Source organism: Penicillium angulare (genome assembly GCF_028827245.1).
Source record: "Penicillium angulare strain IBT 27051 chromosome Unknown utg000005l_segment0_segment0, whole genome shotgun sequence".
Lineage (NCBI taxonomy): Eukaryota > Fungi > Ascomycota > Eurotiomycetes > Eurotiales > Aspergillaceae > Penicillium > Penicillium angulare.
This window is the reverse complement of record NW_026623164.1, coordinates 2,311,795-2,325,665: the sequence shown is the minus strand read 5'-3', so window position 1 is coordinate 2,325,665 and position 13,871 is coordinate 2,311,795. Positions and strand designations below refer to the sequence as shown.

At 45.6% G+C, this 13,871-nt stretch overlaps 5 protein-coding genes across 5 annotated transcripts; 4 read left to right on the top strand and 1 right to left on the bottom strand.

Moving 5' to 3' along the window:
* Positions 1-653: 653 nt before the first annotated feature.
* Positions 654-1,343, top strand: N7478_008210 (SMP-30/gluconolactonase/LRE family protein; the record flags this gene model as incomplete). Its single annotated transcript, XM_056924424.1, has 1 exon — positions 654-1,343. One exon carries the CDS (start codon positions 654-656, stop codon positions 1,341-1,343), a length of 690 nt encoding a protein of 229 aa, XP_056777150.1.
* Positions 1,344-2,106: 763 nt separating this feature from the next.
* N7478_008209 (Zn(II)2Cys6 transcription factor domain-containing protein) lies at positions 2,107-4,344 on the bottom strand (the record flags this gene model as incomplete). The annotated part of the gene is made up of 5 exons (XM_056924423.1): positions 2,107-2,294; positions 2,346-2,534; positions 2,605-3,259; positions 3,461-4,193; positions 4,253-4,344. The coding sequence occupies 5 exons, from the start codon at positions 4,342-4,344 to the stop codon at positions 2,107-2,109; spliced, it is 1,857 nt and encodes a 618-aa protein (XP_056777149.1).
* Positions 4,345-5,048: 704 nt separating this feature from the next.
* N7478_008208 (uncharacterized protein) lies at positions 5,049-6,856 on the top strand (the record flags this gene model as incomplete). Its single annotated transcript, XM_056924422.1, has 4 exons — positions 5,049-5,153; positions 5,206-5,482; positions 5,774-6,409; positions 6,465-6,856. 4 exons carry the CDS (start codon positions 5,049-5,051, stop codon positions 6,854-6,856), a joined length of 1,410 nt encoding a protein of 469 aa, XP_056777148.1.
* Positions 6,857-7,202: 346 nt separating this feature from the next.
* On the top strand, positions 7,203-8,892 carry N7478_008207 (zinc-dependent alcohol dehydrogenase family protein; the record flags this gene model as incomplete). The annotated part of the gene is made up of 3 exons (XM_056924421.1): positions 7,203-7,205; positions 7,960-8,713; positions 8,771-8,892. The coding sequence occupies 3 exons, from the start codon at positions 7,203-7,205 to the stop codon at positions 8,890-8,892; spliced, it is 879 nt and encodes a 292-aa protein (XP_056777147.1).
* A 3,412-nt stretch (positions 8,893-12,304) lies between these two features.
* On the top strand, positions 12,305-13,393 carry N7478_008206 (uncharacterized protein; the record flags this gene model as incomplete). The annotated part of the gene is made up of 1 exon (XM_056924420.1): positions 12,305-13,393. The coding sequence occupies one exon, from the start codon at positions 12,305-12,307 to the stop codon at positions 13,391-13,393; it is 1,089 nt and encodes a 362-aa protein (XP_056777146.1).
* Between the last annotated feature and the right edge of the window lie 478 nt (positions 13,394-13,871).

Here is a 13,871-nt window from a genome sequence, read left to right as displayed (position 1 = left end):
CCAATCAGTGCCACCGTGACAGAAAATATCACCACAAGAGAAAACGTACCTTTTGTATGAATGTGTCATACAAAAGATACCTATTTGTGCTTCTTGAAAATTCTTGAATAACGAACTACTTTTATGAGTAATCCCTATAATTTAAAATATAACGTGAAAAGAATTCGTCTGTACCTTCTCCGTTCTTGCAAGACAATGTGCCGTCCTCGTCTCGGGGGTTGCTCAGGAATGATGTCACTGGTGTAGTTGATCCATACTGAAGGCGCGGGATTGGCTGGACGTGATTTACCGCACTTGCCCTTATCAACGCAATCATATAGTGATTGTTATAGCAGGCTGGGATCGCCTTACAACCGATCTCAACTTGTTGCTCAGCTTCTTTAACCCAGCAAGGGTACCCCTAGACAAGATATCATTCTTCGTCTGGGGTATTAGAAGGCGGCCAGATGACCCATCGATAATGAGAGATGAACCTCGCGACTTCCATAGAATCAATCTACGTGGTGTATGGAGTTTTTGCCAGGCCGCAAGAATAAACACGCCTGCGACTAATCAAATTACCCCGCACTCACGATATTACATATCGTCGCATTTTATCTCCAATCACGGAACTTTCCAGTCGGGAGAATTGCCGGCCACAGATTACACTCATCATGTCTAGCAACTTCGAAAGCTTTTTTCAAATCCATGACCAGCGTTTTGCAGCAATTGTCGGCCCATCCCCAACGATAGAGCTTCTTGCAGAAAATAAAGACTATCCCTTTGCTCACGAAGCTGGAGTATTCTTTCCCGAGACCAATTCCCTATACATTACGAGCAATAGATTTACTAGCCATGAAAACCAAAAAAAGATTTATATCACCCGAGTGAATCTCGATCAAAAGCCAGTTACCTGTGAGGAAATTTCCACTGATGTTCCCATGGGCAATGGAGGGATCAACTACGGCCGGGACCACGTCCTCTTCTGCGGCCAAGGAACCATGACTGAACCAAGTGGATTATATCGTATGTCTACAGCTTCGCACAAATCTGAACTTTTGAAGGGTGACTTCTTCGGCCGACCGTTCAATTCTGTAAATGATGTGGTGGTACACACAGACGGGTCAATCTGGTTCACTGATCCCATTTATGGGTATGAGCAGGGATATCGGCCTCAGCCCTGCCTACCAAATCAAGTTTACCGGTGGTGTCCAAGTACCGGAAACATACGAGCTGTGGCTGATGGATTTGGGAGACCGAATGGGATATGTTTCTCGCCCGATGAGAAAACTGTTTATATTACCGATACGGATCGAGTTCATGGCGATGGAAGTGTCGTCGATGGGCGAGTTTCTTCCATGTAAGAGAACACTGCCCTGTATTATTGTTTTAGTTGACTGTGCATAGCTAATCGTGAATCTAACCAAGATATGCCTTCGATGTGGCTACGTACCATGGAGAGCCCTTCCCCATCAACCGACGTCTCTTTGCTTTAGCGGATAGTGGTATTCCAGATGGAATTAAGTGCGATCTCAATGGAAATGTGTATAGTGGCTGCGGAGACGGAATTCATGTATGGTCTCCGGGGGGGGTCCTACTTGGAAGAATTCTTATTGAAGGAGGCGTTGCAAATTTTTGTTTTGGAAGAAACGGAGAGATTTTCGCTCTGAATGAACACCGATTATGGAGAGTCGAACTGAGCGGGGCTGTTAAAGGAGCTTTACTCGGGTTGTAGGTTAATTTTTGGGATAGAATGATATAAAGAGTGGCTGCTTACGGTAGAAATCATAATAATTGTAACACGATAATCTCTATTTAGGTCCGTGGAATATCGCCAACCTTGGAAGTTGAGCTTCAGTCCTGCTATGTCAAGATCATATCGATATCTTGGAAAGGGAACCTTTATCTAACATATTTGGAATTAAGAAATTTCTTCATTGCCCTTGTGTCTTTCCATACATCTTTTTGAAGGTCTTTTTGAATGTCTTTCCATTTGGTTTTCTAACGATATAGAGCTTACAGTATAGGTAGTAGTGGAATAGGCGGTAATAATATCTATGGCCAAGTGGCTTCTTTCTGATGATCACTTTAGGCCCCCGTATCTGCTAAAACAAGCATTTCAATTGATCATCGAAAAACCCGAGTTGAAAAGTCCGTAACTTCTGCGCCCGTTGTAGTTCCTTGATACTCCCATTCCCAGAACCTTTTTAGCTCTTTACCTAACGACTTGACTGGCCATCCACTTCGCTCTCGGGAGGAGTCCAGCAGTTCTATTATAAGATCCCGGGCCCCTAAGTCCATAGTAAAGAGACCCGCTGTTTATTGTGAGCCTTGCCAGTTATTTAGTGTACATTTGAAGAACTCACCGATGTATAAAGCTTGCGATGACATAACACTTGATGGATTGTCTGTAAGTGTCAGCGCAATAGAGTAAATATTCTCTGTGTGGCCCTTGATTCTGCTCTGCCGCTCGAGGTGTTGGTCTATACCGCCCAAGTTGGGTTCGTGCGCGAGTAATAAAAGTTTTGAGACGTTGTAAAATTGTACAGCCACAGCTACGGGATCGGGTTAGTCGTACTGCAAGAATCATGCATAAGCTTGGGAGGGGGGGGGGGTTATCGATACCAAATGAAGGTGGCCGGATCCAGATCGCCGGACAATATGAGTGCGAGCTTCCACTGAATGGCAGTGGTGAGAATTCAATGGCCAGATGTTTATGCCATTCATCTAGCACGTTGTCAAGATGAATCCCCTCGTCAATTCGCCGTAGAATGTTTGCCTGGGTTGTGATATCAGCGCAATAGCTGATCACCTTTGCAGTATTGTATATTGATCGAGCGGCAAGTTCGTGAGGCGATAGCACAGAAAGGGGCTTCTGTGGAACCCAAAATGTAAGAGTCTTGCGTTTCTCGCGGAAGGCTGCCCAAATGTCCTGACATAACCATGCCCACCAAACCGCCGAATGTAGCCCTCCGGACTCGCCATGGATGACCTGGGATCTCTGTATGAGAAATACACCTTCAAGGTGCCTCTCCCAATCTTTTGTGGAGTTGTCGAGCATCTCGTAGGCAGAAATTATGAGTGTGGTTGCAAGGAGCTCCAGGCTCGTTTTATAGCCAGAGTACTTCATGGCTTTTTGCACATAGTGGAGGGTCTGGTAATAATATTGCAGAGCCTGTTCGTCCTTTTTTGGCATATTTTGATCATCGAGTTTGGGGTTCAACGCCAGATGTCGAGATGAAAGAGCTATTATAGCATTCATAAGGCCAGCATTATATATCTAAGAATAGGAAGTTAGTCTTCTGGTGGAACATGGGGCTTTTTCTTTTTCTTTTTCTTTTTTTTTCACGGCATGGGGCTACTGTACAGCCAAGTGTGCAACTAGTGTGGAGAACTGGGCTGTGACATCAAAAAGGTCAATCTGTCAAGAATCATTATGAGTGAAAACTATCAATACTGCAAATAAGACGATCAGGCTTACCCAGGGGCTGACGCGATTTATAAAATGTTCTAGTAACTTCGTTTCAGTTGTCAAAAGCTGGATTGGCTCCCGCGACTGCCAAATCTGCCCCCCTGCTACCAGTGTGCTATTCCCTGAAGCATCAACCTGGGTTGGATCATGATCCGCATAGGCAGCAGGGCTGTCCAGCACGCGAGTCGCCCGTTGAAGCGATGTAAGAGGGTTCTGACCCCCAGAATTAGCATCGTCTAACGAGAGGCTTTCGTTCGCCCAGGAGTGATGGACAGTCGAATCTTGTAAATTGTCCCTGGCTGCATCATTCGCTAGAAGCCCGAACCATCGTAATGCAGCTGTCGATGCATTTGAGGGTGACAAAAATGCATGTTGAAAAGCTACTGGGCTGTGGCTCAGGACGGGGTCTCTCTCTACGAACTGATCGTCTTGAACGGAGGGAGAAGGGTTATTGTCCGCCTCATAACCAGGCCAAGTCGGACCGGTGGTCTCATCTGGCTCAAAGAGCGACTGATATGTTTGATTTGTAGTCGGAAAGTTTTCATTGGTCCCCAGGGCAGAAGGAGTCTGCACTGGTGTCCGGGGCGATGTCACTGAAATTGACTGGTTCGAGGGCGGAGGGGTTTTGGCCCTGAGCCGGCTTTGAGATGTGGGAAAATCGCAGGCACTGCCTTTTTTGGCACACGCACCGCAAATCGGCTTTACCTCATCACATTTCAAGTGACGTTTCCGGCATGTAATGCTGCAAGGATCGTTTTAGACAGAGCATGACGCGCCCCAGTCTGGACGCGAGTCACTCACCAGCCATTTGTTGTCCGCAGACCGCGACCGCGGGACTTTCTTACGCGGGGCTTTCGTACGCGAGACGGTTCTGAAGACGTTTGTAAGTCCATCGTTATAATAGCTTGATACTATGCACGACTGTGGTTGTAACAGCCAACAGGCATGTTTATTCTTGCGGGGCAATATGTCGTCCTCGTCTCGGTTGATCAAGAATGATGTGCATGTGGAGTGGATCCATAATGAAGACGCAGTATTGGCTGGATGTGATTTCCTGCACTTCCCCACGGCTTTGGCTTTGGTCTCAAGTTGTAGAAGGATGGGGTAGTGAAGAATTCATAGATGTGTGTACGACGACACAATAGCTATACAATTGTATCGATATCGTATTGTTAATTGGAAGTTCTTAACTATATAAACCAGAATTGACTGTGTAAGTTGTATACTTCATTTTGTATGGGCGGTGATACGGTATTACAGGTATTTAAGTTTTCTGCCGGATAAAATTACATTGGCCGCCGAGGGCCGCTATCGTCGCCCGTAACGCCCCATACTGGCATACCCCTTACCCCGCGTTCTCTTTCATCATTATGTGGGGGAGATGTGAAATATTTTTAATCCCTATATATTTTTACATGGCGTCACTATGGGTAGTCCGTCTCGTGGCTGATGGTCTTTGTTTTTGTGAGAAATATCCAGGCCCGGGGCTCTTGCTGCACGGGATGGACGGGATGGACATGCAGGAATAAATAGTCGGGATTGTCTCCGAAATCTGGGGAAGGCCAGATGCCAACATTTAGAGCATACACTACAGAGAATGGTCGACTTGGCGAAACCGTATTTTGGCCTTCGAGGCGCATGGCTGACCTTCTGGATAACGTTGGCCTGCGGTGCTGATATGACCCTCTACGGATACGATCAGGTGTGTAAGAGAAAGTGACCCTCCAATTGCGCGGGACTAAAACTTTTTACAGGGTGTTTTCAGTGGAGTTGTGATCTCGCAGGACTTCCTCCGTTTGCATGATCTTCAAGGGCCATCTAAAACAACTCTCCTTGGCACAGTCACTGCCATCTATGACATTGGCTGTTTTCTCGGATCTTTATTTGCCTCGTGGCTAGGAGAAAGGCTAGGTCGCAGAAACACTGTCCTAGTCGGCACTACTGTTATGTCAATTGGCGCCCTTTTGCAAGCTTCTTCCTACAGCTTAGGCCAGATAATCACTGGTAGGATCATTGCGGGGATTGGGAATGGTAAGCATACGCATCAAACCCTCAAGCCGCTATATTGACATTCGTGGCCCCAGGTCTCAATACATCCACAGCACCAATATGGCAAGTTGAAACCTCTAAAGTGCAACTGCGAGGCAAACTTGTTATTCTAGAGAATGTCTTGGTGCTTGTAGGGTTTTCCCTTGCCAATTGGCTCAACTACGGCCTCTCCTTCGCCAGTGGGCCTATATCGTGGCGCTTCCCCCTGTCCTTTCAATTCATATTTATCATCATTCTCTTTGCGACAGTGCCATGGTTACCCGAATCCCCTAGGTATGGAAGCAAAAGTTCGATACCCATTGAGTCCCCAAAGCTTATTTCGTCATAGGTGGCTAATTTCCCACGATCGCTCGAGTGAAGCCGTACAAATTATTGCGGATCTTGAAGAAAAGGATATCAACGATCCTTTTGTCCGACTTCAAATGAGCGAGATCGAATACAGCGTGGAGTATGAAAAAACAAACAGCGTCAGCTTCAGTGATATTTTGCATGGAAGAGCCCATGAAAAGGCAGGTACAAAGACAATTCGTCGTCTCATCCTTGGCATGGGTGCCCAGGCGATGCAGCAATTCTCGGGAATTAATGTCACATCTTACTATCTGCCTACCGTACTGACCACGTCCGTGGGCCTAGATGAGTCTTTGGCGAGGTTACTCACAGCATGCAACAGTGTGCAGTATCTGCTTTTCTCCTTGATTGGCATTCCCAATGTCGAGCGATGGGGTCGTCGTATGCTCATGATGTTCGGTGCAGCGGGCATGTGCTTCTGTTACATATTCATTACAGCGCTTATCCGGTATAACGAGATGCCTGGATACTCCCATCGCGAAGAAGTAGCCTCAGCATCAGTGGCTTTCTTTTTCTTATATTACATCTTCTTTGGGATTGGCATGCAAGGTGTGCCATGGTGTATGTTAACTGTTTAACTTCCATCCTCTCTCAAAATATGCTAACCGCGTCCTAGTATATCCCACCGAAATCAACTCTTTAACCATGCGCACGAAGGGTGCTGCGCTTGGCGCCGCGACAAATTGGATTTTCAATTTCATGGTTGTGGAAATCACTCCGATTGGTATTCAAAACTTGGGATGGCGCTTTTACATTGTTTGGGCCGTGTTGAATGCGGCTATGGTACCAACTATCTATGTCTTTTACCCGGAAACAGCTGGCCGTACGTTGGAGGACATGGATGACTACTTTCGTCGCAACCCTCCTCTTTTCGCTTTCCTTGATAAGGAGGCAATCTCAAGTAAGCGTCCTGGGAGATATGAAGCACGAGACGGACACATCATGCGTGAGAAGGAAGAACAGGGTGCGGTACAGTACCTGGAAAATCCTGGGCCAATGGATGCTTGATGGTCAATATATTCATGCTATCCCCGTCACTGGCATTTTCCAGGGTCATCAATTTGGCAAGTTGTACTATGGCACACGTTGTCACTAGAAGGAGTAACATGGCTATTACTTTATTCTTCCTCTTTCAAATTCAAGTACTTCAGTCGAGTAAAGTACCTGTTTCAAGTTTCTTCCAGTGACATTGGTGCTTTCTGTGGGCTTCAAGCTTGAATTTTATATGAATTCTAATAGATTTTTATATCCAAACTGGACCCGTATACTATGTCAATTACCATAAACTTCAAGCTGAAGGTATATACTAGTACCGTTTGCTTTCATTTTGGGAATATCATTTTATTTCCACAAGATGGTAGTTCATTGGGTTCATATCCCCCCCCCCCCCCTCCACATAGTAGCCCTCATGAAAGGGAATACGAGAAGAATGTTGAAAATGTGGGGCCATTTGCATGCCTCCTCCAACAACCGCACCTCATGCTCCCTCGTCCCACCAAAATGATCGGCAAAATCATTACCAAATACCTCACTCGCCACACCAATCCTCGTCTCGGCCGCTCTTCTCCATTCATGCATTCCCCGCTTGCTTGGCCGATCATCTACCCATCGAGATTTGACTTCGTCTCTTTTCAAGCATATCACCCCGAGTCTCTCTGTATATAAGCTTGAAGTATTTTATTTCAGAGGTATCTCAAATCGGTAGAACGTTGTCTCATCGAATAGTGAACTTCGACTAATCAACTTCGACTATCATGGGAAGCATAGGCTCTTTTAATTTACCTCCTTTGATGCGAGCCCTGGGTGCGTTTCAACCTGCATTGGAAAATATCAGCATGAATCCCGCTAATATTCAAGCATGGCGGCTCAGAGTATAGCGAAGCTCGAAAATTTAGTATTGTGAAGAAAGCTCTTCCAAAAATCCGAGAGCAGGATGTTTTGGTAGGCTACAAGAATTGTTAGCGACGAAATGACGTAAATTAATTTCCGAAGATTAAAGTAAAGGCCTCTGGGGTGTGCGGAACAGACTTGCATATCCATGATGGCGAATTTGGAGCTCAGGTAAGCCACATCAGTCCTGTCAATTTCGCGCTTGCTGAGAAGGAAAATAGTTCCCACTTGTACCAGGCCATGAAACCGTAGGTGAAGTTGCTGCATTTGGTAGCAGCGTCCAAGGCTTCAAGGTCGGTGATCGTGTGGTCGCAGACAACTCTGAGTTGTGCGGGCACTGTTTTTACTGCCGTCGGGGGCAAGAGCTCTTCTGCGATAACTTCATTGCTCATGGCGTTATGGTCGATGGTGGCTTTGCAGAGTATGCTAACTACCCGGCATGCCGTGTATTCAAGTTCAAGAATCTATCCGATATAGAAGCGACGCTTTTGGAGCCTGCATCCTGCGCGGCGCATGGACTGGATAAAATTGCGCCTCGAATGGGGTCAAGCGTACTTTTATTCGGAGCAGGTCCTACCGGGTTGATCTTGGCTCAACTTCTGCGCCAAAATGGCGGTTGTCATATGGTGATTGCTGCACCGGCTGGCTTGAAGATGGACCTTGCAAAGTCTCTTGATGCCGCTGATGAATACATCGAGCTTCCACGCGAGGCACAAGCTTCAGCTACTAGAATGAAGCAGCTTCAAGCGGACCACTCTTATGGCTTCGATATTGTTGTCGAAGCTACGGGCAACGCGAAGATATTGGAAAATGCTATTAACTTTGTGACAAAGGGTGGCAAGCTAGTTGTGTATGGTGTTTATGGTGATGAAGATCGTGTTGCATTCTGTCCAAACAAGATTTTTAAAGATGAGATCAACGTGATTGGGTCTTTCAGCCAAGTTTACAAATTCCCTGCTGCCATTGCTTATCTTGGTTAGTGCTCTGCTATGCTTATCCTATTTGCCTGCTAACTGAGAATCAACTGAACAGATGAAAAGCGAGTTAAGGTTGAAGGAATTGTCAACAAAGTATTCAAGCTAGAAGAGTGGCAATCATGCCTGGACGCACTGAGCAACAAGACCGTTATCAAGGCCGCAATCGTTTTCGACTAGATTGTGAAGGCTCCACAATGCGACATAAATGGCTATCGGTTATGAAAACTCCAAATAAAAAAACTTTGCTAGGTCAAATTTACCAATCAGTCCCATCATTTTTCTGTATCTCCCATGTGTGAAGTGCCCGCCCCGTCTATGAGAGCATGGCACATTTTGGTCGCTTGATCGCCATAAACTCTCACTGTGACGATACCCCTCGTATCCTTTCTATTGTAGTGATATCTATGAGCTGCCTTGCCACAGTTGGAGGAATTGATATAAACATTCTGAGGGCTGGCTCGTGTCACCTTTCCGAACTTCTGAAAGTATCGTTAGTAAAGCCTCTAGCACCTCGGAGGCTTCTGTTCCCGTTTTTCTTTTGGAGTACTCTAACTTCTTCGCACCGCCCTCCGAAAGGAAGCAGTTCACTGAGTTTCGTACCGAGGTGCGCAGACGCGATCGAGGAAACCCAGTGAACTCAATATCGCTCATGATTTCTCTGAGGGGACCCTGACCCAGCACGATGGGTACATTATCCGACGGGCTGCATGCTGTATTCTCTGGAGATTTCGAACGCAATGACACCGTACGCGTATCACGTGAGGTATAGCATGGCGAAATCTTCGAAGGAGCATCTGTGATGTCGTCTGGAGTACTGCACCTTGAGTATGATGGGCTAGTATAGGCTGTACTAGACGAAGATGACCGATTCAAAGATGTGTCACTGGTATCATTATCCTGAAAACTTGATTTTGAAGACGCGGAGGTATTGCAAGTCATGATGTAGGACTGACTGAAGCTGAGTATCAAACAAATACAAATTATAAGATAATGGATCGCTTTTGACTGATGCTTTCCGAAAATTGGACGAAGACTATAGGAGATACTTATATATAGGGCTCAATAAAGCATCAATTGATACAATGTTCTTATACCATGATGGATGTTTAGTCTATATAGTTAATAATCGATTCAACTATGCCCCACCATGCAATGGAAATACTCTTATAGGGAGCCTGAAAGATAAGGAAATCACAATAGTGCCAAGGAAGGGATGATGAAGCGCAGCTTGAAGGCGAAGAGAAGGCAGATTTTCTGTCATTTATGAAGGGCATAATTCAATGGCGATCTGAAGATCGCAAGACAGCCGCCCAGCTCCTCGAACATCCGTGGTTAAATTTTAAGAAAGAGTATTGCTAGATTCGAATGAGTGCATTCCAACAATTCACAATTGAGTCTTTTAGTTGTAAATGTGATTGAAAATGCGATTCTTTTATTTCCTAATCTTCATGCTGAAAGTTGAATGAGAACAAGTATGCGGGGGGAAAGAATGGACCAAAAGTATAGAGTGTAATAGATTAAAGTGCCGAAACATGGGTAAAATATGCCAAGCTCCATATGTCCCCTTGAAAGGCCGCCAAGGAATCTCTTTGAAGCAAATACGGCTCCTGTCTTGGCAATATTGCACTGCCACCAAACTGCCACCAACAGTGTCTGTGCAGAATGGGGGCGTCGAAGGTCAACGAGAATCGACCTATCATTTGTTCGCTGGCTTTGAAGATTGAACCTGTTAGCTATTGGTCTCGGGGTCATTCCAAGGCATGAATTTTACTATTTTATTCATCTCTTTACCCTTTGAACTAACTTCAAAGTACATGGCTGAATAACAATATCTTAACTTGCGATGTTAGAAGGTGGCTCGTGCTCCGTAGTTCAATCTGGTTGGTTTACTTTCAATAGAAGTATAAAACAAATCTCAGAGACAGATATCAACATACTACGCATCCATAAATATCTTGTAGTGTTCGCAAATCAAATTCTTCAATTTAATAACTCTTCTCATCGATGTGCCAAGCCGACTGACATGGTTTTAAATCGCCACACGCAGAAAATGAATGGTGTGTTCCACCGAGTAATTTTCCGGTATGCATGGTCCTTTTCAGGGGGCTAGAACTTATGAGCTATTTTCATACATGACTAGTTACATATTTTTTCTGTGCCAATGTTACGAAATTCAATTTTCTATCCAGCTGGTTTGGATATTTTTGGACGGGTGAACAATGTTTAGCTCTCGATCCACCCACCTCGTCACATACTAGTAAATCTCGCACTTTGCGCATTTATAATAGCCAATATGATATAAATAAAAAATCGGCGACTTCATAGAAAGAATTGAACTTTGTAGGATGCCTGTCAGGCCTCTATAGACCCACCTCACCCTCATGTAGTACCATTTCCGCACAAATTCCGCGTGAATAGCACAAAGGGCCCCTTATGTTCTCATTCATCTTGGCATGTTTCTATTTTGACGCAAATCATCCATGTGAGTCTCCCTAATCCTTGCATCTGCCAAGAAGCTTCCGCCCACTGATCGACGTGGGTCTCTGGTTCCTTGGGACACTACAAAACATTGGCATGAGATCATGGGGCGAGAATCGTGTTGGGGGTGAAAAGGAGCGTTGACAGCTCGTTTACAAGTAATTACGATTATAAAAGAGCCAAGCGCGCCAAGTAGCTTAGGTTACGGAAAGTAGATATGTTTTCGCTGTCGCGATAACCAAATTAGAGCCGGGAAGTCATGACGCGAATCGGCCCCATGGGGCCACAAATGGGTTTCGCAACACTATTTTAAGGCTCCCTAGTAAGTGTGCGCAGGGGAAGTTCATTGGAATATTGTCGCTTAAACTACAATACAAAATGAGAGCGGTTTTTGTGAGAAGTAATTAAAATATTAAAAGTAATATGGTGGAAATAACGTGAAACTAGGCCTGCAAATATCAGCACTTAGTTATTTGTCCTCTAGCTCCTTGAGCGCAAGCGTGAGTGCCAAGTGGGGACAATAAACCAGTCTAGCGGGCCTCGCACTTACAAGCCAGTCGTGAGGCTCGCGTTTAAGGTGATGACGTTATATTGGATGGTGCCAACACTCCGCATCCTCCATCGTGGGGGTACCACTAAGTGGGTAAACCCCCAGAGTATACGGAGAGATAATCGCATGCGATCAGTACGCTAAAGTCATTCGGAGCACGCTAGACTACTAAGATGCTAGATGCATTGTTAGAATATGGAAATAGGTACGAGATGTCCTAAATTAGATTCTAAGAGTATAGCATTGGCAACAAGCCTGCAGCGACATCTTGCCACCGAGAAGGAACAACTTCGCAGTTTCTTGCCATGTCAGGCTGCCAATGAATATCGGTAAAGCTCGGCGGCCCCTGGGGCTACCTAGAGCGGTAGCCAAGTGAATCGTTGCGATTATATGGGGATCCTTTATATTCTAATTTTCAACATTCTATTGATGAAGTCGAAGGATAAAAGGTAGACGATCCTCCGGCAAAGTTGATCCATTCATTCATCACTCAAATCATCATCCCCATCTAACTTACTTTCATTTCTATTCCTCCAGCGCCGATCAAAGAGCTTTGCAGATATGCGTTTCTCTCATTTCTATTTTCTCGCCTCATCGGCAGCAATCTTGCAAGCTCTTGCAGCCCCTACCACTCAGGCTTCCCTCAAAAACGCCGCCGCAGCCGTACCTGGCCAGTCGGAGCTTTTCGCCAGCTACCAGGGTAAAAAGACACCACTTGCGGAAGATTGGAACCAAATCATCCATCCTACTGCATCTGGTGACCCAGGCCCCGACGATCAATTATTCCAGAATTTGCTCAGTGCCGAGTGGGTCATTTATAACTTCTATCAGGAAGGTGTTGATACTTTCACTCAAGTAGACTTCACCAAGGCCGGACTTCCAAAGAATACCTACGAGCGTCTTAAGCAGATTCGAGACAACGAAGCCGGACATATTCGGATTTTCCAAGACCAGATCTCAGGTACCTCACTCAAGCCTGGTCCCTGCACATATGACTTCGGCTACAACAAGAGTAGCCCGTTGGAATATTTAGGACTACAGGTTTACATCGAAGTCACTAGCCAGGCTTTCTTGACTGGTCTTGCATTGGAAGCCGTCTCAGACAAGTCTAAGGCTGCATTGATGGCTATTGGCCAAACTGAAACCCGTCATAACGTATGGGGTCTTATGGATACTTTTGGTGTATCTCCGATGGCTGGACCCTCGGATACCACCTACCCATATGCGGAGCAGATCTTGGAGCTCACCAACTCGTTCATCACGAAATGCCCCAGTGAGAACCCTGTCTACCCCAGTCCCCGCCAGGAACTACCACAGATCGCCATTTGGGCCAACGGAACCACCGGTGCTCCTGGTGATAAGATTCAGCCTATATTCTACCAGCCAAAGAACCAGCCAAAGTTCGAAGATGGAAAGGACTACTGGGCTGTTTTCTTCCACGGAATTGCCACCGTCAATGTCCCTTACACTCCCGGTCAAGAATTTATTACTATTCCCAATCAGTTTGAGAACAGCACTGGTATTATCATCATGAACATTGCCGACACTCAAGACTCTCCCACCGCCGAGAGTGTTGTCGCTGGACCTCTCGTTTTAATTGAGCAGCCTAGGCTTCTCACCCTGAAGGCCCCTAGTGTCGTTTCTCTCTGAGCGTGAAGATTTTTAGAAGTTGCGAATGAACTGGCAAGTTGGAGATTTGGGTAATTTCTTTTTCAATTTTATATAACCTTTGCGTATAGATTTGCTTTTTTTTTTTCCTTTTCATTTGTCTTCAGCTTTCATCTATAGATCTGGTATCCTAGTTGAATGCACACACTCTCCTTGCTTATATATATTTCCCCCCAAAACGAAGGTGTAGTTCTTTCTTGTTGTAAGTCTTTCCACTAGTAATGGGAATGCTCATGAATGTGGACTGGAGACCTTGGAACTTCTATATTTGCCGGGCGGATAGAACAAAACAAATAGTCCTCCGTCTGTAACCGAGGGTCTATGAGCACAATCGTCTCTGGAGCTTTATGTCAATTATTCTCGAAGAATGTTTCACTGCATAGACATGAGCGGCCGCGCTAGGCCGATTGCAGAACCGATGGCCTCGGAAAGCGATGATTTGAGTTGTGATCAACATCCG